Source organism: Bos javanicus, chromosome 4 (genome assembly GCF_032452875.1).
Source record: "Bos javanicus breed banteng chromosome 4, ARS-OSU_banteng_1.0, whole genome shotgun sequence".
NCBI classification, from domain to species: domain Eukaryota; kingdom Metazoa; phylum Chordata; class Mammalia; order Artiodactyla; family Bovidae; genus Bos; species Bos javanicus.
Genome location: NC_083871.1, coordinates 62,468,130 through 62,492,334, shown reverse-complemented (window position 1 = coordinate 62,492,334; position 24,205 = coordinate 62,468,130). Strand labels below are relative to the sequence as shown.

Sequence of the window (24,205 nt, the reverse complement as noted above, 5' to 3'; positions counted from 1 at the left end):
CCAGGACATATAAGAGATTAAATACAGAGGATGAATAAATCTTATGATTTAATTATAAAATGGTGACTTTTATAATTTAAATTTGCAAAGACAGTAGAATTTAAATGTGTTCACAAAAACAAAACAAAACAGAGTAAGTACAGAAAGTTGCATAGTACACTTAGGGGTACAAATAATCAGTTAGGTTGAAAAAAATCTTTTCTTTGAAAAAAACTTTTTTTTCCATTCACATTGGGCAAATATGCATCTCAATATAGTCATTACTCATCACATAAACAGTCTCACACTGTGTGAACCATTTCAGTTAAAAATTAGGGTAAATTACAGGCACATGATTGTCACTTGCCTTAAAGGTCCAGATATCCAATAGCCTTCCTATTAAATACAAGCATTCTACGCTGTAGATAAAATATGCACTTTGATTTAAACTGCCTCTTTTTGCTTCAGAATTCCAAGCTACCTTTATAGTCTTTATGTTAGCAAATATATCCACTTCAGAAGGCAAAGGCTATTAAGATTCTATTTTCTCTGTGGATTGCCACTTAAGACACAAAGCTTAATATCATCAAGAGGACTGAGTCTTTGATAACAAACAAGCCCTATTTTTTGCAGTTGAATTAATGTCCTTTTCAAAGAAACCACTTCACTCAGAAATGGAGCATAGAATAGATTCAACTGCAGCAACTGTCAGAACTTCAGCAGTTGCATATCTGTAGGGTTTATAACTGGACGTGAAAGTGGGACAGAGAACGGGAGACTGTACAGAGTACTGGAGACTATATACAGTAAAGTTATGTCTCTTTGGTGTTGCAAGGAGTGTGCTCTTACAAACTAGTACTTTTCTTTATCTTATCAGGGCAAAAAAGTAAACAGAAAATTCTCATTACCTCTCAATGTCCGTGAGCCTGGAGGAGTCCCGGAATCCTTTGGCAAAAGGGTTACTATCTATTTTCAGCTTGGTTATCTGGAAAGGGAAGATGAGTAACAAAACAGTGTCATGTCTGTGGTCAAGGAAACAAAATCAGAAACAAAAAGTTTGTTCATTTTCCATCATAGCACCCCAAGAATGTCTAAGAATATCTTAATGTCACTCAGTATTGTGATAAAGGTTGAAATTGCTAAAGAAATTCACAAATTTGGGTGAATTGGTCAGAGAAGGCATCAAGGAAAAGGAAGTATTTGAGGACAGAGTATCTGTTCCTAAAACAGGCTGGAAGTCAATAAATAGAGACAGTTAGAAATGGGGGCCTTTTATGAACAGTGTGCCTGATGTGAGAAGTATTTAAGAGCAGTGAAAGGCTAGAGCTGGACTAGGGAATGAGGAAACTGTCCAGAATTGGACAATACCCGCCAGCATTGGTGGGTAAAGGGAATAAAAACAAGAATGTTGCCTCATGCTGACTTGACAGCCTCATTTGTTAATACCATGGGCACCTATATATACCACAATAGACACCCCAATAATAGCTTCCTGTTCAAAACTGTACTGAAAAATATGACATAAATACATGATATAAACTTTTCAGCATATAAATTTACCCCATTCCCCTTACCATCTGACCAAATTAGAATCAAATTAATGGGTCTCCAGACTCTACGCTTATATGGAAAAAAGTATTGCAAAAAAGATTCTTATTTCCTAATAAGAATCATAGTCTGAAGTATTAAGTGTCTATGCTGTGCTAGCCATAATTCCCACAGTACACAATATTAATGTAGAAAGATCCATTAAAACATATGTACTTCATGTTTCAGAAAAAATATATTAGGTACAAAGAAAATAAGTAAATAAAGGAAACACTAATTAAAAGATACTTGACTTGCAAAATTCCTGAGTATTAGAGCTAAAAGGCATGAAGGAGAATGTAGGACACAACTAGTTAGTATCTGAGTTAGAACCACCCTTTAAAGAGAGTCATAGCTCATTTGTGTCCAAATGAGAGCCCACATTCATCTTTGGAGAGAGAGATAAACACACACACAATAGTCTTAACCTGAAAAAAAGTTAGAGGTTGAGGGAGGCATGCCTTCCTCTTTCAAAGTAAATAATAAACACAATTAAAAACAGAACAACAATCAACAACAGTTTGAAATACTGTTTTGCCAATACTTTTCCTTTGATCAGAATGTATCTACTGCTTACTTTAAACCATTACCACCTGAAGAATTGCTTTATTCATTACAAAAGAAAATCATTGTTTTTCTTTCTCAAGTTTTCTCAGTATGTGCTATTCAATGTGGAAACTACAAAAAGCTATATACCTCACTCAGAATAGAACCTCCCACACTGTCCTGGCCAGAGAGATGCTACTTCTCTATCATTAATATTGGCAAGTTGTAAGATTGATTCTTTGATAGTAGTTTTTTTTTCTTATACAAGTTATTTATTTTGATTTTCTAGCATATTTTATTTATTTATTTAAATTTTATTTTTAAGGACACTTGGCAATACCTCAGAAATTCTTATTTTTAGCCTATGACATTTACTCTAGAGCAGCCAAAAATAAAATTGCTAATTTTCCTTTTTAGCTTAGTTAATGGAAAATGGTAAACAGTGAAGAAAATAACCTAGATAAGTAAGAAACCTGTTCTTACTGGACAGCAACAGGACTTTAAGTGTGCATAGAAAGAAATATACAGGAACTTCTGAGGTTGTCCCTAATATATGGCCATCAATAGTTTGTAGAGAACCTCTCTCACACTCAGCCACCTCTTTAATTAAGGGCATGGATTTCTAAAGGGTGACTATTTAACTATTTTAACTATTCTTTTCAGACTAGGATTTAGTACTGAAGGTCAATTTTCAGGGCAAAGGCAAAAAATTTTGTCTGAAATAAATTATAAACATCTTATAAAGCCCAAGCAATCAATATATTCTTGGATTATAAATTATCAACAAGATTTCTGAATTCTCAAAGACAGGATTTTTTTCATCTCTTTCTACTGAATAATTATAAATGAAAATGTTTCCGATTTCTAAATTGCTTTATAGTTCATGAAAACACTTTCACAATAATTCATCAACAAAACTGAGAACATGCAGTTCCTAAAATTCCACGGAGCAGGCAAAGGGATACACAGCCGACCAGAAGTGGAAGTCATTATGGTGTTACTAAAGAGGGTGGCACTACATCCACTGCAGTCAGTGACGTTAGGGGCGAACCAAACCCAGAAATTTTCAAACTGAAACTGTGAGGTACATGAATAAAGTTAAGGCTCCTTTCAAGTTTAGTTCCTACAAGCTCATTTATAAGATTAAAAAGTGAATGGATTTGCCAGTGGATAAAATTTTCTGAAGACAAAAGCAAATAATATCTGATGGAGAAACAATTTTGAACAAAGTCCTTTTGCAACCATCCCTCTAAAATGTGAACCAGCTCAGGAATTCCCTGGCAGTCCAGTGGGTAGGATTCAGTGCTTTCACTGCCAGGTCCTGGGTTCAATCCGTGGTCAGGGAACCAAGATCCTGCAAGCCATGCAGCACAGCAATAAATAAATGAAATACAATTTTAAAAAATGTGAACCACATCAAGCTTTCTTGAACCCAGGTCTCCCGCATTGTAGACAGACGCTTTACCGTCTGAACCACCAGGGAAGTCCTTCATAAACTAAAAGAATATAAAATATTATCTATATAATAACTAAAGACCTTCTAACCACTTTGTCCCTGAAAAGGATTTTGAGAATTGTATTTGTTGTTATTTGTATTTCCAAAAGGTAAAGACTATTAGCTTAGAATGTGATACTATAGAGAGTAAATATTTTCAGTGTGTGTTGTCAGCTAATGTGTTACCATATCTAGTATTACCACCATAACTTTGAATGAGAAGTAAATCCAATTCAGCACAGGTTTTCAGATTTCTTTGGAATTTTCTTTATTAGAATTTTTCTCTTTCTAGTATCTTTATAGTCTTTCTTTCATCATCCCCAAGAGCATCAATGGTAACTTTTCTACTTTATAGTTTGATATAATTTCAAACTGTAGCTTCAAGAATAGTATATACAGCTAGATTTACCAATTGGTTCAGCAGTGATTTAAACTTTAGTGTGCTAGTTAGAGAAGCATCTCAGGACATTAACCCAATATTTACTTTCTCTATGGGCCATCTTACCTAATTCCTGTTATCTAATAATTACTGTTGAAAGTTAGAGGATAAAAGCTGAATAGATCTCTTACTACCATTGTTTGGGGGCCCTGAACTAACCACTACAGTCTTGAACAGGCTTTATGAAGTACTGATTAGCAACAGAGGAACTGTGGGTTAAACTTCTTAATGAGCTCACTGTGGTATCACTAGACTCAATCTATCAGGGTGCCAACAATAAGTTCCCCAGAAATGTTTGTTGAACTTTGCTTCAAAAACAAGCAGTCAGAAATATGATTTCATGTTTACCAGTTATAGACTAAGTGAAATTCTTTTTAAGTTTATATAAAAAGCATTTCATTTTGTTTTGTATTTTCAGAAAAAGAAATTTTTAAATAGCAAAGTTTTAATATTCTAGTTAATCATACATTTTTAAAAGTTTAGGCACAGATTTTATCCCATAGATACTTAAATAAAAACCAGTAGCTAACAGAAATTCATTTTTGCAGATATAGTTTTACATCCCTTTATGAAATTTAGGAGAACTGAAAAAGTTATACATTTGAGAACTGATGAAAGAAAGGATCTGAGTTATATACAGTGATTTCAGTTGGACATCATTTTTGTAATATAAAATGCCTGCAGCTTGTAATGCCATTGTCAAAGGTAAAACTAAAAGAAGGATTCCAAAATAGTCAATTACTGAACATAATATGTATAGAACCCATGTGAAACTACCGAAATGTCTTTATGATTCAACAACAAATTTTAAAAATGCAGTGTTTTTCATTTTGTGAGGAAAAACAATTAGCAAGTAAGGACAGTAGTATGTGCTTAAGAAATCCTGCGGTTTCAAGTGTAGCTGCTGCTGCTGCTAAGTCACTTCAGTTGTGTCCGACTCTGTGTGACCCCATAGACAGAAGCCCACCAGGCTCCCCGTCCCTGGGATTCTCCAGGCAAGAACACTGGGGTGGGTTGCCATTTCCTTCTCCAATGCATGAAAGTGAAAAGTGAAAGTGTCAGTCACTCAGTGTATCTGACTCTTTGTGACCCCATGGACTGTAACCCGCTAGGCTCCTCCATCCATCGAGTTTTCCAGGCAAGAATACTGGAGTGTAAAACAAATAAACAAAAAAAGAATACTGGAGTGGGTTGCCATTCCCTTCTCCAGGGGATCTTCCAGACCCAGGGATCGAACCTGGGCCTCCTGCATTTCAGGCAGATACTTTACCACTTGAGCCACCAGTGAAGCCCATTCCAGCAAAAATACACCCTTTTTTTTTTTTTCTTTCATGTATTATCTTGAAAATATGGATCATAATGCATTTCCTAACCACAAAATTCACTTTTTCAACATCTCCTTTATCTATAGATAAGTGTATGCATAAATAGAGGGCAGATTTTTACACTGCCAGCTGCACCAAAGAGAAAGGGACTTTTTCCAATAGTTATTATTCCATATGATATCACTGGACTCTGAGTAGAGCTGGGGTTCCCAACCACAAGGTGAAATTGGCCCTCAGAGACCATTTCTCCAATTGTCAGGAAAAGATCTGTCCAAAGGCATTTAAAAATGAAACCTGACCTACACTTCAACTCTACAGCAATGGCTTGCCTGCTCAAAAACAATGTATGACCTTTAAATCTTAAATTATAAAATAGTTTGTTGAGAGTGTAATGTATTTAGCTTTAAACTAATAATGTAAAGAAATTCAATCATTTCCTCACAAAAACCAGAGGAAAAAAATAGCAAAAAATAGGGGAAAAAGTACCTTTTTCACTTCTTACAAATAAAACTACAAGACACCATAAATGAGAAGCTTTTTCACAAATTCTATTGGAAACTTTGATTTGGCTTTTAGTAGATATGAAAGTAATGTCTATCCAAAGTTTAAAAGATATAAATATGATCTTAAGTGTGAAATTTTAAATCTTTTCTTTATTTTCTATTATTTAACCATGAAAAAAATTATTTTATACTGTACTTAGAAGGCAATGGCACCCCACTCCAGTCCTCTTGCCTGAAAAATCCCATGGGTGGAGGAGCCTGGTAGGCTGCCATCCATGGGGTCGCTAAGAGTCGGACATGAGTGAGCGACTTCACTTTAACTTTTCACTTTCATGCATTGGAGAAGGAAATGGCAACCCACTCCAGTGTTCTTGCCTGGAGAATCCCAGGGACGGGGGAGCCTGGTGGGCTTCTGTCTTTGGGGTCACACACAGTCGGACACGACTGAAGCAACTTAGCAGCAGCAGCAGCACATATTTAATTTAACTCCTATATATTTATTTTATGTTTATTATAGGTAAATCATTAGACAAGCATGATATAGCAATGTTTATTTCTATGCTTCTACCTTTAAAGCCATAACCCCTAGCACAATGCCAGTGTGTGTGGGTGGGGGGGAGGGGCAGCAGGATATACATATACACACACACACACACACACACACACACGTGTGTGCACGCACACGGCATTGTGCTAGGTAGGGATTATGGCTTTAACGGTAGAAGCATAGAAATAAACTCAGACCTGGCAGAATCTATTGAGAAAATCAGTTCTGATTTTAGTCATTTTTATTGTGGGTTATTTAGCAATGAAATGATATACTAATCATATCACTCACTACACTTAATGATGCAGTGAAAGCTAGATAGGCACTGGTAGGTGGATTTTTGAGCCCACTTATAATCTTAACTAGAAATAAACATTTCTCAAGAGGAGTAACTGATTTTGGGATATGTGGTTATTAGAATCTTAACCTATTTTAACTAAGTATTTTCAAATTCAGTTTCCCAGCCCTTACACTGTCAGTGGTCACTTTCTTAATCCTGCATTCTAGCATGATGCTTTCAAAAAGTAGGAATTAACACCCAAAAGGAATTATCCCACTTACCAGATTTGGGCTAGTGTATTAGCCCATTAGCCCATTCTGAACCTCAGTTTCTTCATCCACAAAATGGATCTCATAGAGCCTTATTCAGGGGATTAGTATCAGAATTAAGTGATACATTATTAAAAATATATAGAGTTTTTTTTTCTAAGTTAAAAGTAACATCCAAACCATGAACCTTTGGTGGATACTAGTTTAGGGGAAGGGGGCAGGAGTTATAAAGACATTTGTTGGTCTAACCTGAAATTTTTAATAGGAACTCAGTTTTAAATGTGTTAAAAATATTGTGGTTACAAAATAATCTTATTGTCAGTCTGGGCTTGTAGAAGTACTTACAAGTAAAGTATCATGATGCATACAACTTAGTTTCAAATGATTGAGAGAAGGGGGAAAGTAGATACCTAAACAGAGGTTGAGAAATGGAGCAGGGAAGGTAAAGCAAACTGGAAAAATGTTAATTGTTGAATCTGGGTAGAGAGCACATGTGCTTCATTTTACTATTTGTTTAACTTTTGGATTTTGAAAATCTTCCAAATAAATGTTGACCAGGAACAAAAGAATTCAATGAGATAATGTCACTAAAGCATACAGCTCCTATTAGAAACAGCTAATGCCAGCGGATATTCTGTCAATTTAGAATGATTACCATCTTGTTACACCGACTGCTATCAGTGTGAGGGGCTCCCTGCACATAGCAGGTAAGCAGTGAGCACATGCTGAAAAGAAAAGAAATTAACAGAAAGAACTAAAATTCTTTAAAAGGAATGTCTTCAGTCCATCAGGGTCACAAGCTGAGAGGAGGTGAGGTTCTGCTTTCTTGGGGACACCAAGTACCTAAGCTTAGAGGTTAAGAACACTGACATTTAACACCTAACCACCTGGATTTAAATCTATGATGGAAGCAGCAAGGTCTCATTGGATAAGTTATTTAACTCCATGCCTCAATTCTTTTGGCTATGAAATGTAACATAAAAATACTGTTGTTACTATCTCAAGATATCATTGTGAGGATTAAATAAGACAATGTATGTTAAATGGTGCTTTGCACATGGTAAGTACCCAAATATTAGCTATTATTATAATCATGTAGATAATAGCCTCCTGTTCCATTTTCTGTGATATGAGAGGTCCTGCCAATATTTATTCAGGATTGCGCTTTTGCCAGTTAGACCAAATCTCAGATGTTATACTTAAAATTCCCTTAATTTTGTTCTGTCCATAATTTTCACAGATAATTTTCATAAAAGCAATGAAGTTTTCACATGACAAATTTTTGTTTCATTCTCAAACATCAACAGGATCTCTTGTATTTCCCTAATAGCTCAGATGGTAAAGCATCCACCAGCAATGCAAGAATCCTGGGTTTGATCCTTGGGTTGGGAAGATACCTTGGAGAAGGAAATGGCAACCCACTCCAGTATTCTTGCCTGGAGAATTCCATGGACAGAGGAGCCTGGTGGGCTACAGTCCATGCAGTTGCAAAGAGCTGGACACAACTGAGCAACTAACACACACACACACACACACACACACACATACATACAGTGTTATATGAGTCTTTCCCTGGTAGCTCAGTAGGTAAAGAATGTGCCTTCGGTGCAGGAGATGTGGACTCAATCCCTGCGTTGGGAAGATCCTCTGGAGAAGGAAATGGCAAACCACTCCAGTATCCTTGCCTGGAAAATCCTCTGGACAGAGGAGCCTGGTGGGTTGCAGTCCATGGGGTTGCAAAGAGTTGGACACAACTGAATGACTAATACTTTATTTTTTCAATGTTTATAGTATAAAAAGCTACTAATTCAGTTAGTGTAAGTTGAATGAATGTTTCAGGAATCTTTTCTGAACCTGTGATATCTATATTACATGGGTTCTCAAATAAATTGAAAATGGGATTGTTGATGTCAGTGTTCTAGATTCTAAGAAAAGTAGCATTAGTGTTTTAGGCCTCTGTGGGCTTCAGTCTACACCCAAATTTTTAGCTTGGGCATTCTCTGAAAGTTGCCACTCTTGTGTTATTTTAGGGATAATAAAAATGTTACAGTACTTTGCTTTCATTTAAAGATGAACAGTATGATAACATTCATACATTGATTCCATTATTTATACATTATTTCATTTTTTTAAATCCCATTAACTTTTAAAAATCCATATGGTGACAAATCCTCTTTGGACATTCCAGAGACAGTCTAATAGTCACAACATGCCTTTTTTTGATAGAGTGCCTCAGAGTTTCCAAAGGCATATTTATGCACAGCATCCCATTTGACCTTTACAGGAATTCCCTAAGATGGTCCAGTTCTTAGTCCCAGTTTACAGACAAAGAAAATGGCAGCCACAGTGATGAACTGAAGTCTACTCAAAGTCATATAGAAAGCCTTCAAGTTTATGCTGACTATGAAAGAAAAATGAATTGGGAAGAATCTTAATAGCATCCAATCCTTAGCAACATTTTGATAATTATTTACCAACTTAGTCTAAGCCTTAGAAATGCATAAATTTTAAATATGATTTACAACAGAGTAGAAAATACAAAACTCAATATTATAAATTAGATATCTTGATGTTTAGATAATACAGTTTATTATCTAAAGAGGTATTTAAAATCATTCTACTATAATTATCTTAGCCTAATTTCAGCTGAATAAGTCTCACAAAATATCTAACAAATCAATAGTTTGGGTAGTTGGCTAGACTGTGTGTGCTAATTTAGCAGAAAAACTGAACTTTAAAATTTTATGAAGTCGTGAGTATATGGTTATGTACATCATGAGGCCCTACCAAGAGGAGGTAAAGGAAACTGGTAAGAAGTCAGTTTGGGATAGGTTTTGGCAGGAGAATGGGCAGTAAACAGCTTGACTGGGAAAGTAAAGGTTCTAGGAAACACAGACCTTTAAAACACTAAGCTGCAGTCACTCAACATACTTGGAGGTCCCGGGGCTGATTCTCCATAGCTTTCTTCAAAGTAAACTTCTGTTTTGAGTACTGGGATGGCCCTTCTCTCCAAGAAGATAAAAGCATCTCCTAAAACCTCATCTTTTTTGGCAAAAAAAATTGTGAAGGGTACACTCACCAGTTGATTCTGGTAGGCAGTGACCGCTGTAAAAACTGTTTCTGGAAAGATGAATGTTCTGAATTCTTCAGACTTCAGATTGAGTAATGAGGCTGTGTGGTCTTTCTTCTTAATGATGTGCACCCGTGGCTGGTACTTATGCATTGAGTTCAAAATTATCTACAACAAAGAATGGAAAGTACAGTACTGAATTTTAGGTTTTTATATTGCTAAACAGGCCCAATTACAATGAGGCAAAGAAAGAATCATAAAATCTACAGTTTCAAATGTAGTTTTAAGATTAAAATCTACCCTTTCCATTCTCCAGGCAAGTAATTTGTACATAATACTGCAGAGTCATCATTGTGAATCACATTTTACCAAAACAACTGCAAATAACACAGGTTGTTTCAAGTGTTCTTTCTAAAATTATAGAGGACAAAGTCATCTGGAGGATAGGTTTATTTTGAAAAAAATAGTTTTTGTTTCTTAGTCTGGTTAGACCAAAGGCAGTATGTATCTAAATTTTCTAAAGTAAGAAATTACATATTCAAGGAAGCCAGATTGTTACTTGGCACAGTGAGGGTTTGGGGGTTGGGGTGGGTGGCGGATGGTAGGGAAATAAAAGGCAGTGAGGTGTGAGATGGACTTTGGTTGGAATACTGAATTGATACTTTCTTGCTCTTTTAATCTCGGGCCAAGTGATCTAACCTTTCTCACCCCATTTTCTTAAATCCAAAAGCATTTAAGTTTTAAACTCTCAGGAGTTGTGGTGAGAATCAGATGATGTAACTCTTGTAAATCACATAGCAAATAGGAAGTGCTCAGTAAATATAACTGTATCATCATCATCATCATCATGTCTGATAGCTTCACTGATTCCAACTTCCAGTTACAAACTAAATAGGAATGATAATGACAGCTGTCTTCCATTCTATAGCTAATAAAAGTTGCCCGATACTTAGAAGCATACCCTTGTTTACAAAGGCACTATTTTTCATGTATCATTGAAATAAAATACAATTGCCATTATGAAATTTGAGCAACAAATTTACTTTCAGATATTAAAGATTTTCTACATCTCCCCCAACACCACACCCAGACAGCTACCTAAGTATACAAAATTGAGTATGTTTTTCTTGGGATAACAGGGCTCACATTGTATGCCCTTCACCCCAGGAGCCTAGCAGAGAGCATGGCTCTCAGAGGAGGTGTTTGATACATGCTGTGGCAGGACCAGGGCCAACAGCATGCAGTATTGTCGCTCTCTTGTTTCCTTGGCTAACTTGGGTGTGTGGGTGAATGTTAATGCTGGTTGACTTTAGGAGAGTTAACTACTAGTCACTGTGAGATAACTGATACAGAATCAATCTGTTTCTGTCCTGAGATATACACCAACAAAGTTACAGGGCATTAACTGGCATCTTTTTCTGATCCCAAATCTGAATAGGAATTACTAAAGCAAATGAGAGCTTAAAATGAATCAAAATAAACTTTAAAAACTTATCTCTTTGTATAATGCATTTATTCCAAGGAATTGAAGATATCTGTGCTCAGTCCTAAAACGAATAAACTTGAAGTGACAAAGCCAAACATTTGCCTCCTGAAACTGGTATAAGAAAAACCTGAGCATTCAGTACATGTTCTACTAAGAAGACAGGAGTTTTCAAATCACATACGCACACACATATATACACACTGGAAAAAGCCCTAAGCTTTAAATAAGGTCCCCTCTTCCTTATTTATACCAGCCCTAGGTTAATTTCCTTTAGGAAAGGGTATTGACTCTGACAGACTATCAGGCAGATAGTCTGACAGACTCAGGTATCTGACAGACTCAGACCCGAGACTGAGTCTCAGACCCCAGGGCTTCTTGAACCTCTGCTCAGGCTTTCATGGATTTAAGAAACATTGATAGAAATGTAGACTTTATTTCATTGGAGAAATAAATTCCTGGAAATAAGAAATTTTCCTATTATAAAACCAAAAATGTATCTGTAAAGGGGGGCTTCTTCAGGGCTGATTCAGAGAACTTGTCTAAACAACATAAGATCTAAAAAATTTCCTTGTAGTTTTCAGAACATACTGTTTCTGTTGAAAAAGAGATACATTAAATAATAAAATTTTAAAGCCAAAATGGATATTAGCAATCATCTAAGATTTAGGTAAACAATTTGTCACGGTCTGATCTTGGCATTATCAGACTAGAACCCAGAGCTCCTGAAGTATGGCTTAGTGCTATTCCTCTCCATGACACTGATGCTGAAAGGAAAACACACCAATTCTGGACAACTGAGTTGTAGGTTAACCTAGTTACTCTGACTTGGTCAGGATAAACAAGGTCTCCTGTGGGCATATGGATGGTGGCAGTGCCTGAAGTGATTTACTTGGTTTTACGTTCAATCCAATTTTTTGAAACCATGTCTAGAGCTCTCTAATTTATTATCTATGTATATGTAACCAATTTTTTTGAAAAGTTTTGAGACTCTTCTTCTAAATTGCATGGATCCAATAAAAATTAAAACCTTAAGTAACAAGAGCCTTAATAAAAGGGATAAGAGAGAGAATAATTATATCAGAATATCTAAGCCAAGGAGAGAAATTATGAAAATACCAACTTGCTTTCTGGCAAACAGGGCAAAGAAAGAAAAAAAAAAGAAAAGAAACAGTATTCTCATCAAAAAGAAGCATACATGTCTGTCTGAAGTTTCCTTAGCATAAAATCTAAAACACTTTTTAAAATGTAAATCTTTACTTAAGCGCATGAAATAACATCACAGATAGTTCCTTAAAAAGCATTCTTAGCAATTGTGTAAAAGCCTGTGTCAACGGCTGTTCTATTAAATGTTGATAGGAGCTCAGAATTCCAGTTTCTCTTTTCTCCACATTTGATGAATTCTTTATTGATATATAAAATCAAATAATTTTGTTTTTAACTGCAAGACTTCTCTGTGTTCTAATACTCATAAGATTCACTACAGAAGAGATATGTAATGAGCAAACAGCACTTTTCCAAATGTATTTGTACGTAAAACCCTTTGGTCCCATTGTATCTCACAAGAATGTATTCTGCAGAACATACTTTGGGAAACCACCATAGGAGGTCTCAGCCCCATTCCCTTTATGCTGTGTTATCTATCACTGATAGAAATTAAATATTTAATCCAAGAATGGGCTGTAGTAACCTCCAAAATGCACATTCCCTTTGTTTAGTTGGCACAGGTGGTAAAGCATTTGCAGAAGTGGGATTACACGGTGCCAAAGGTCCCTGACCCTCTTACATAGAAATAGCATACAGCATCTCTGTATGTATCAGGGTTCCCCAAAGAACACAAGAATGTTCTCACAGAATGACTCAGAGCTGGAAGGTTGGAGGGGAAAAGGGAGAAAAGGAAGAGACTTCAACAGAGAAAGTTTCACGTGTCTTCTCCATCTTACCCCGGGAATCCGCGTAGTCCCAGCACTACTTACATGGCCATGTTGATCCAGTTCATTGTTTGTGAGTTTCACCTTTTCAAAAGACACCATCTGTTTGAGTAGCTGCTCGCCAGTAAAAGGAGAGTCTGGATGTACATACAACCTAAGAAAATTATGACAGAATTTTATTGAGACATTTTAAAAAAATCTCACTGTGGGTTTTAAAATATCCTGATTCTAAAGGAACACAGAAATCTCATATAAATGGTGAATTTTTATTTGCCTCATTTAATCTCAAATTTAATAATATAGCAATGCCAAAATGATGCTAAAACATACAAATGTGTTTCTTTGTGTACCAATGATTTTAAAGGGGTAATACTTAATACATTTTCTATTATTGATTTTCAAGGGATAATACTTAATACCTTTTGTATTATTTACTGAGCAAGTTGTTTTTTTAAAGGTGTTTGTTTTTTTTTTTTTCCATCTAATTAATCAACTACTGGTCTGCTTCTGTCAAATATAAAATTCAATTGTAGATATTTTCAAAGCAAAGTCTAGGTTATAGTAATTGCATAATGAGCTCCTAGTATAAACATTGCTAAAAAGCAGTGAAGACAAATAATTTAAAAGAGGAAAAAATTCTAGAGAATCTATCCATTTAAACTCGAAGGTGGCTCAGTTTAAAGTTTGTTTTCTTTATAAGCATGACAGTGCCTAATGCAGTGACTCGGGGAACTTTTAATAGATCACATAGTCTATTTGCTTCTCCTGGTACCTTAATATTATTTCTTTCATCATTACCTAGTTAAGTGCTCGCTAATGAGAGTGAACACAAGCTGGGTAAGCTTCAAATTATTTAGTGTATTTATCTGTAAATAGCCTAAGCACTCCCCCCTCCCCCCAAAAAAGCTTTGATGGGGGAAAAATGTACTTATCAGGTATTTGTCTTTTATTGATCAGCTGCTATGTTTTTGGCTAGCTTTTACCTACTGACAGTTAAATGCAAGTCATTTGCTTTACCTGCAAAGCTTTAAACTAAGTACAACTCTTTGTAAATCACAATCCTAATATCCACTTAACATAAGCTTTTCTGAAGTCGTGGGAGATTATAGAACTAATAACAGGGTAAGGAAATGTCCTTGATTTAATGGGATAAATTCCTTTATCCATGCCACAGGTTATTTATATTTATATTTTGTATAGAATCTTTGTAACTACCATTAAACATACATATTATGGAGGGAACAAAGGAAAGGAAAAAAGTTAAAAAAAAAAAAAAAAAAAAACCTTTCCTAACAATATTCGTGTAAAGAATAAGAAGTCTATGCCATGGTTTGTCACACAGAGGACTAACAATAGAAGAATTGGAATCACAGGCTTCAACTCACAAAGCCCACCAGAATCTAAGCACAAAAAGGCCAACAGTACTAAAGATTCTTACCAGACCCACACAAGAACTTTAAAGGTTTTAGGTATTTGTCTGCCTGAATAATTTTTTAAAGGAGTGCTCAGAATTGCCTTTCAGTTGAAGTATTCTTCAATGACACAACCATAATATTAAATAGCTTTTCAAATATCACCCTTCTAAGGCTATTACTCTATATATACAGTTGTTTTACTAATAAGCACCACATCCTGATTAGAAAAGACACTGATGCTGGGAAAAATTGAAGGCAGGAGGAGAAGGAGACGACAGAGGACAAGATGGTTGGATGGCATCACCGACGCAATGGACATGAGTTTGAGCAAGCTCTAGAAGATGATGAAGGAAGGGAAGCCTGGTGTGCTGCAGTCCATAGGGTCACAAAGAGCCAGACAGGTCTGAGGGCCTGAGCAACAACAACCACATCCTACCCACTCCTCCAAAAAGGACTAAAAGTATTTAGTCCTAAAAGTTGGTGAGATGGTCCCTTTTTATGTATCAATTTAACACATATAAGATTAATAAATATTAATTTATTTAAATATCAACTTTTTTAAAAAAGGAAATGTCCTATGAAATTTATTTCATAAATTTATTTATGAAAATAAAACATTATTTAGGTTATATACAATGTCTTGCCCATTACTATGATCAAATGATACTGTCAAGCATCATTTCTTCTGATTAGAAACAACTGACTGATGAATTTTAGTCTAAAATAAAGTCTTTCAAAGAGCTAGAATTGCAAGGAATTTCTACCATAAGTACAAAAATGATCACCTCCCAAATTCTTTACCTTTCCCATATGTAGCTAGAAATCATAGCACTGTCTTTTAATAGCAATAAAAAATAGTTGCTTGTATAATCTAGAATATTTCTATCCTATAAGGCACAAACATTTTAATCTAATATCAATATAAATAAACTGAACTAGGATGAACGAAAAAGCATACAGGAAGCCCCGCTTCTCTCAAGTCTCGTGGGACTTAAAATTCCAGCAATAGCTTAAACATGCTTCAGTTAAGATAGTGTATTGGTACATGCTTTCTTTTTCCAGCCAGAACAGATTAGTAACATAAACAAGGCATGTCATATTCCCAACTGGCCTAAACCAGTTCCCCATACCTTTAGATAGGAGGAAAATGTATGCTAAATAAGAGTGATTAACTTCTTAGAGGAAAGACTTAGGGAAAAAAAAGAAAAGGGGTGGGAGAGGCTGCTTGTAAAAATGGTTAGGAATCTGCTAAATTACTCCGCTCTCTGTCTCCTTTCTTCCTCTCTCTCTTTCCCCTTTAAAAAAAATTGTAAATATTGGAAAGAAGCTCTAGATTAGTGTGAACTGGCTAGTTAATAGGAAATAGTAGAGAATACTAGTTATATTTATTTAAATATCTATTGTAAATTTGTCATTTACAGTCACTCAAAATGAGTGTCATTAAAATTTTTTTTAGTCCTGATTGTTATTTAATATATCGATTTGGAAAGGCTGGGATCCTTCCTAGTCTCTTGTGGGAATGGAAAACTCAGAGAGGCTCCTTTTAATCTCATCTCTAGTGTATTTAACAGACTGTAAGCTTAATAATGTGATCGACTACTAAGTAAGCTTAATATTCCATTTGAACTGTATGTGTAAATTATCTGTGTTGATTCTGTGCCTCGACTTAAGACTCCAAACTATATACTTAGAAAGAACCATACTTTGAACCATAACATCAAAGTCCCTAAACCCGTACATTTAAATAAATTCTTAGCCTTGATATGAACTGCTTATCAATTATAAAAATTACATAGTCATAAAACAACTTTAAAGCTGTAAGTTTTGGTTTTAGAGCCCTAAATGTATAATCAGCTATGTAAATGTGAAGTGTAAAATGTAAAGATTCATTGTTTGTATTAAAGAGTGACTGTTAGATTTCTGTTCTTCAGCTAGTCATAGTCACATAAAGTAAAAGTACCGTTTTCTTCCCTTCAGAATGCTCATTTGGGCAAAGCAGCAGCAATAAAGGTTTGCATGTGATTTGTTAAACAGGGTTCTCCTGGAAAAATATCACCAATGACTAGCACAAAAATGGACATGTTTTGTTTGGGTCATTACCTAACATATTAATTGAATAATTTTTCAGTAAAAGTATATTAACCTGATGTTGAATTACATTTATCCACTAATTATGGAGAAGGGGGAAAAAGAGTTTAGTTTTTCATACTTAAACATCTCTGAGCCTTTTACTAGTCAAAAAAACCCCACATTTACCAAAATGATGTTTACTATATGAAGTTATAACCACACTATGACAAATACCTACTAAAAGCTACAAATGTACTAAAATGCACACTTTTAAAAAGAATTTTAGGGCAGTCACTTCATCAGTAGGTTTATTCTGTTGGGTGTTAGCCAAATAGAAATGAGGGGTGTCATATGAAATGGGTCCAGATTTCTAACAAATATTCCAATTGAAATTTAAGAAAAACTTTGAAATGAATTATGAAGAAAGATAAAATTAAAAGCAGTGTTCTGAGTACAAACTCTGCCTTTCTCAGAGACTAATCCATATTTTGTATAGTTAATCCTGGAGTGCCTGGGCTTGGAACGCTTTCTTACCAGAACTCACGGCTTTAAAAACAGACCTGCTGAAAATTCAAACAGCCAGGGCAGGAGACATTTTGCTTGGCTGAAAATCTGGAGACACAAACCTGGCTGGCAGTGGAGGGTCCGCTTTGCCAGCCACCAGCCAGGAGGACCGGTGGTAGGCATAGCGGTACCTCTTGTTGTCCACAGGGACGATGTCCATCAGGACTATGTACTTGGCCTCAGAATCCACACCGGAAAAGGACACACGGATGGTAGGAAACATCCTCCTGACACAGTGAGACAAAGAGAATCACCAGAATTAGAGAGGAAGAGAGGTCCCTTCCCTCTCTACCCAGCCCCCAAACTCTTTGTTTCCTGCAAAGCCACAGAGACGTGAATACAGAGACTGACCTTCTCCCAAGCCTAGATAATCTTAAGTGTCATCTCTACAGGAGTCCTCATTAATACCCAAAGGTCTGCAATTAGGGAAAATCCTGTGCTATATCATCAAGCCCATTAGGCTCTGAAGCGAAGTCTCCAGAGCAGAGAGAGTCCTGTAACCTCCTTATGTTGCAGGGAGAAAACTCACCCCTGCCTTAGTAGAAAGCCAGAGCGGAGTTCTCAGGTTGGTTTTCTTTTTGGGAGACTCTGAGAGGGTGCATCCCAGAGACCTGAGAGCTGGAGTAGTCAGGCGCCAAGGGGCCACCGATCCCTAACCCTTAGCCCCAGTCCCAGGAACTGCCTTCCTGCCTTCCCTGAATCAGCCCCGACTCGACTTCGGCGTCGAGGGGCCCCGCACCAGAGCTCCTTCCTACCAGGAGTGTGGTCATTTCAAATTTCATTCCATCTCCCTGATTTTAATTTTAGTTTTTAATGGGAGCTTCTGCAAATAAAAGGAAGATAAAAAGGTGATAAAAAGGAATCCATCTGCCTCCCTCACAACATGGAGCAGCCCACCTTGCACCGCAGCAGGCACAAGTCGAGTTCCTGCTTCCCTCCAGATGCAAACTCAGCACCCAAAAGACACAACAGGCTGCAGGGAGGAAGAGAGCCCAGTCTCTTGCCCTTAGGGTGGGGGTAGGGCTTCCTATAGCCAGATCCCAAGAAAGCAAATGCCTGGACATCTGTCTCAGTAGGTCTTACCAAAAGCAAGTCAATGGAAGGAAACCCTCCTTGAGCAAAGCTTCCTCTTCAAGCTCAGTACTGGCAGTTTCACCCAGCTCCTGGAGACTCCCTATGCCGCAGAGGGCACCGTTCCCTCCTCCCCACTCCTCAGCCCACAAGGCCCTCCTGCTACCTGCCAGACTTGGTGATGATCATCTCCGTGCCTAACTCATGGAATTTGTCCCAGAGCTCCTTGGTCTCCAGGCTGCAGGCAATTTTGGCCATTTCCTCGCTGGGGATGATGGGGGTGGTGGGGATCAGTGGCTCAGTGCACAGAGAGGAGGAGGAGGGGCTGCTGCTGCCCGCACCGCTGCCACCAAACTCCCCGTGAGCATCTAGGCTGGTCAGCTCTCCCAGGGGCTGAGCGCAGGAAGACTTCTCAACAAATTGTTCTGCAGGCAAAAAGAATTGAGAATGACAGCTAATCCTGTCAATCAGAGATATAAGAAGGACAGCAGCACAACTAAAATAGGTACCTAGATTTGACTTTGGAAAGTTATGCTCAGGATGTCCAGGAGGGCAGTGAAGACCATTCACTATACAAACCAAGCCTGAGAGTCCTGTGGAGTGGCATGACTCCTGCTTGCTTGCTTGCTGAACCAAATGAATGAGTTCTAGGACCAGTTCTTGTTACCATTACTTGAAACCCATTTTGGAGAGGAAAAAATGTGAGGAGTGGATAATGGGGACAACAATGATCATAAAGAATTAAAAACAAATATTCCTGTTGTTATCCCTCCACATTCTTCTCAGTTTGTGGGTCCTGGTACCAGTTCTTCCTCTCTGACAAAGAGGAGACACTTTTTCCACCGAGATCAAAGCAGCAAAAATATCAGTTCCTTCCTCACTTTGAGAGGAACCTCCCTTCCCTCCTGAAGCCCTCTCCCCATGAGAGAAAAATGAAAAGGGGGTGTGGTTTGCTGTGGTGTTGGGAATGTGTTTTTTTTTTTTTAATTAAGTCACTTCACTTCTTTGCCCAGTTCTCAGTTTCCCAGACTTTCAAATGTTAGATTGGAACATTTTTATAATTTCCCTCCCAGTCTGAGAGATCTTATGAAAGACTAACATATTGCTTGTTAAATCACGGGAGTACGCTCTCCAATTTTTTGGACTTGGCTTGAAACAATTATTTGAGGGACAATGTGTGTATTTTCTCTCTCTCAAAAAATGTTCTGTGAGGAAAAGAACCCCAAACCCAGACTAGCAGAGTGTTAAAGTAGGAAGAACAGTTTTCCATCAACCATCAGGCTGGAATACCACTGCCTATGAACCAAACATTCTCCTCCACAGCTGATAAGGGCCTGGGACTACACCAGTCACTTTGATGGAATACAGGAGGAGTTTTGTAATTGGCCCAATTATCTTGCGTCCCTTAAAAAAGAAACTACTTGAATCGACAATGTGAAACTGAACTCCAAAACAACTCTGTTCTAAGTGCCTTCAAGGAATTGAAACAAGTTCTAAGTACACACACACACACACACACACACACACATAATGTTTTATTTCTCTTTGACTTGGGGCAGGCAAGCAAGAGGTAGAGAATTTTAACCTTCTCTTACAATAATAATCCAACTCACGGAAAAAATTTTAAATAGGAATAATCAAATTAATGATCATATCCTTGTTTTCAAATTCAAAGAGAACCATGCGATCACAAAATTATATTTTCTACTAATATTTTCAGAAACACATTCACATAACATCTTTATAGAGAATTAATAAGTAGCCTTAAAATTTTTCTGACAATTGAAAAAGGCAAATTCCCTAAGCTCCAAACTAACCAATGTGTCAGGATTGGGAAATGGAAGAAAAAAATGATACAGAAATGTTCTGACACAATATTTTATGTCAGTTATATCTCAATTTTAAAAAATTTAATGACTTAGTTGTCTGAGGTGGTTCTTTTGAATAGACCTAATGTGTTTGAATGAGCAGTCATGAGACACCTCTGACTCTCACCCTACAGTTTCTTTAGCATCTGGCTAGTGTTGCATTCTCTCTTAATAGGTATTTCACGTGCTGGAGTCCTTGGATTATAGTCAGTTAATAGTGCTCTGTTGAACTGGCCCTAGAAAGGGACTAAGATGCCTTCAGGTTCTTTCAGAGCCTGTCTCAAAAGCCCCAGGGCAGGAAGGATGCTCATTTTACAGACTGGAATGAAGTGGGGGTGCTTTGAGCTGTGAATGGTTTTATAGTTTAGAATTCAGAGGAAGGTGTTTTTTTCCCCCTCAGGAAAGTAGAGAAGGAAGCAATGTTGAAACGACAGGAGAGCTGAGGCTAACATGTTTCCCAGTCTACTGTACATCTATCAGGAATTTTAACCTGAAATTCTCTTTTCCTGCTAGCTACCAAACAGTAATGGGGGCATTTATTTATAAAGAATTTGGAGGCCTCCTAAATAGGAGTGGATAATGTTGGGAAGGGCCACAAAGTTAACTTTGAAATTGGTGGTGAATTTTTTTCTGCACAGTTGGAGTTTATCTGATTGGTTATTTCCATTTCTTTGGCAGGTTTACATTTACACGGGAGGTTAGATGGGAAGAACCAGGGAAAGGGAGTGAAAACCATGGAGGAGAGACTTTTTGACATGTTTTCTGCAGATCTTCCCGTTTCCTTTGCCTTGGTTCTAAGTTTCTGCAGGGATTGTAGCTCTCTCTTCTCTCTGCAGAGGCCCCTTATTTTTCTTCTCTAACATTTCATCTTCCATATTATTATTGTGTTTCAAGGTGTGAGATGTTAAAATGTTGAGAAAGGACAGGGAGAAGAAAAAAATTGAATTTAAAAAGTTAAAAAAAATTAGCCTGTTTACTTGATGCTTTTCACTGTTTTAGGGCAACCAGATGATCAGGATGTGAACTAATTATTACCCAGGGACCCAGAAGGTGATGATGAGAACACTTCTTTCTCCCAGTTGGGAAGGGACTTGAAACACATCTCCAGCAGTTTCTTTCTCACACTTTTCACTCGTGCTAAGGGGAGTATAGTCACTTTTCTCCCTTTTCTCTGAGCATAGTGTCTTCTATAAATGGTAAAGGTTGTTAAATAAACAGTATAGCTAAAAGTTGAAGAATCTGGGAAATGGTTACTGGCTAATGTTTTTGCCAACCTCCACTGAAAGTGACAGCAGCTATGAAATGTCTTACTGATATATCTGGAGCTTCTCTGAAGAAAATGGTTCATTCCGCTAGAAGTGGCTTATTCTACAGCACCTGACAGGGGTCTTAAGGAGCTGACTTTGTGTAATCTATTCAAGTCAGGGAAAAACAAAATTAAACGTGTTTCTTGTGAAGTGACAGTCTCCTTGGTTGCAAATGCACAAGCAGGTGTTAGATGCATCATAAATTCTGTCGAGTCTTAAAAAGGGGCTTTTATCATTATTCATCTCTAAATCTTTTACCTCAAAAATGTTACAGACACACACACACACCCCGGATGTTCGACCTGACAAAAGGATTCTAGACAAATCGTAAGGAAAGCGACATATGAGGTATGAAACTGGTTGCATATAACAACACTGTGAAGCCCCCAAAGAATCTGGGTCTAAGAGGAAAAAAAAAAAAATTTCCCACCCGCAACGTACAGTCTATGGCCCGCGGGTCAGAGCTGTCGCGCGAGCCGGAAAAGGTGGCCACCCTCAAGAGCGTCATGCAGCTAGGGGACAGAAAGACAAACAAATGTGCAGCTCCCCCCGCCATGCCTGCCCATCCCCGACAGTCTAGCAGCCCGACTTACCCAGTGGTTTGATGGTGTTCTCCGTGGCTTCCTTCTCTTTGGAGCCGCCGCTAGACATCAGCGCGGCGATGGAGAAGGCGTTGGCCCTGGAAGAAAGCTGGGGCTTGGGCGATGCCGTGAACTCCATGGCCCCCAGTGTGCGGTCCTGGCCAGGGACCGGGCCTGCCGAACTGCTGTCCAGCTTCCCCCAAAGAGACAAAGACCGAAACACAGCGCAAAGTTTCCAAGTGCAGCCAGAGGGGAGCCAGGGACTCTAGATGAGTCAGCCCCAACCTCCCAAGAGCTCCACACCGGTGTCTCCTTTCCCCCACCGCAAGAGTCTTTAGCCGCTGAGACTTCGAACTAGCCAGAGAGTACCAACTGCGGGCTCAACCGGGTGTGCAAGTACCGGGACGCTCCGCAGGGGCACAGGCTGCGCCGCCGGAAGCTGGAGACTAGCATGAGCGGGGCAAAGCCCAGAGGTCCTGCAGCACCCGCTCCACGTCTTTCCTCCCTCCCCACTCTGGGGACAGTCGGAGCGGCTCAGAGTCGCTGAAAGGGGGCGGATGCCTGGGAGCCTGAGCGTAGCCGTGCGAGCGCGGCGGGGCGCGGAGGACACTGCGCCCTGGAACTAGAAGCCCTGCGCCTTAATTTGCTGGCAGCGGCGATCCCGGCGGCCCGCAGCCAGTCAGCGCTGCCACACGTCACCGCTTCCTGATTCCGCCGCCGGGGGCGGGGCCGCGGGCCGGGTGGGGAGGGTGCGCCCGGGGCGCGGTGCCCGTGTGGCCTCACTCACAGCCCGGTGGAACCTGGCATCCGTTCGGGGAATGCGGTGCCACCACCAGGCTAGTGCAGCGACCGCGGATGCAGCCCGTTAGGTCTCGCAGTTCCGGAGTGGGAGGGAGGTGCTCGCTGTCGGGAGGGGGCATTTTTGTCTCGCCTTAAGACATGGGATCCTAGGAGTAGCCCACTGCAGGAATCTAGACCAGAGGAAGCCTCGGGGAGTTCTTGATTCTCCCATTCTTTTTCTTACTGGTAATCAAAGTTCCAAAAGAAAGTTGGAAAGTGCTAGATGTAGGACAGAAACTGGCGCCGCAGAGTCGGCGCCAACGGGATAGATCCCATTTGCCGGGCAGTGTGAAGGGCTGGATCCCAGAACCCGATGAGCTTCAGAATCTGACTGCTAGACAATGGGTCTGGAGAGAAGCAGCGTTGAGAACGTGCTAAGAGTGGGCTGTAAGCATTTGGCAAAGGATGCTCTCAGAACCATGGCTGCTTCTGCACACTGGTGCGCCTCTCATTCGGGGTTCCTATTCCCAAAAGGGACTCGAAAATTGGGCCTTGACGGAAGGGAAGGTGAGGGGCGGTCGACGTGCTGGTGGCGCGGCACCATGCGGGGACCCCGCGACGCGCAGTGGGAGAGTGTGAGCCCCGCAGCGCCCGGGCTTGGCGGACGCCGAGCCGTCTTCACAAACTCGGACTTCCCACGGCCTTGTGGGGGTCGTCTTGTTGGCCTTGGTAAGCTTGAATAACTCAAATTCTCCAAATTCGCGGGGTAATCCGCTTCACTCGGAGCCGTGTAAACTCAGGCTGACACACACACTCAAGCTGTACATGTAAATATTTGCGCTCCTTTCCAGTCGGTCTGGCGATTAGGAGCCTCTTGGTAGGTCTTTAAATAAAGAAAAAGAAGAAAGAGAAGACGGAAAACAGCCCCCCATTTCTCACCCCCACATTTTCCTCTCTCCATGGCACAGACATTCTCCACCCCTTGAAATAAACTTATGAGGGAAAAAAGCTGAAACTCAAAAGTTGAAATCAGCCATGTAAGTAACATGATGACAGGTGGAGGACTTGTGAGTTAAGCCTGTCTTGTCACCATAT

General features: G+C 38.9%; 1 protein-coding gene across 1 annotated transcript in view; it reads right to left on the bottom strand.

Annotated features, from left to right (window-relative positions):
- The window catches only part of TBX20 (T-box transcription factor 20), a 50,046-nt gene extending 27,110 nt beyond the window's left edge, over positions 1 to 22,936 (bottom strand). The window contains exons 1-6 of the mRNA XM_061414156.1: positions 22,343 to 22,936; positions 18,741 to 18,999; positions 17,566 to 17,730; positions 13,500 to 13,608; positions 10,050 to 10,208; positions 888 to 964 (exon numbers count right to left, since the gene is read on the bottom strand). Of these exons, the coding sequence (XP_061270140.1) occupies positions 888 to 964; positions 10,050 to 10,208; positions 13,500 to 13,608; positions 17,566 to 17,730; positions 18,741 to 18,999; positions 22,343 to 22,469 (896 nt within the window). The 5' untranslated portion in view covers positions 22,470 to 22,936. The remainder of the gene's footprint in view (positions 1 to 887; positions 965 to 10,049; positions 10,209 to 13,499; positions 13,609 to 17,565; positions 17,731 to 18,740; positions 19,000 to 22,342) is intronic.
- Between the last annotated feature and the right edge of the window lie 1,269 nt (positions 22,937 to 24,205).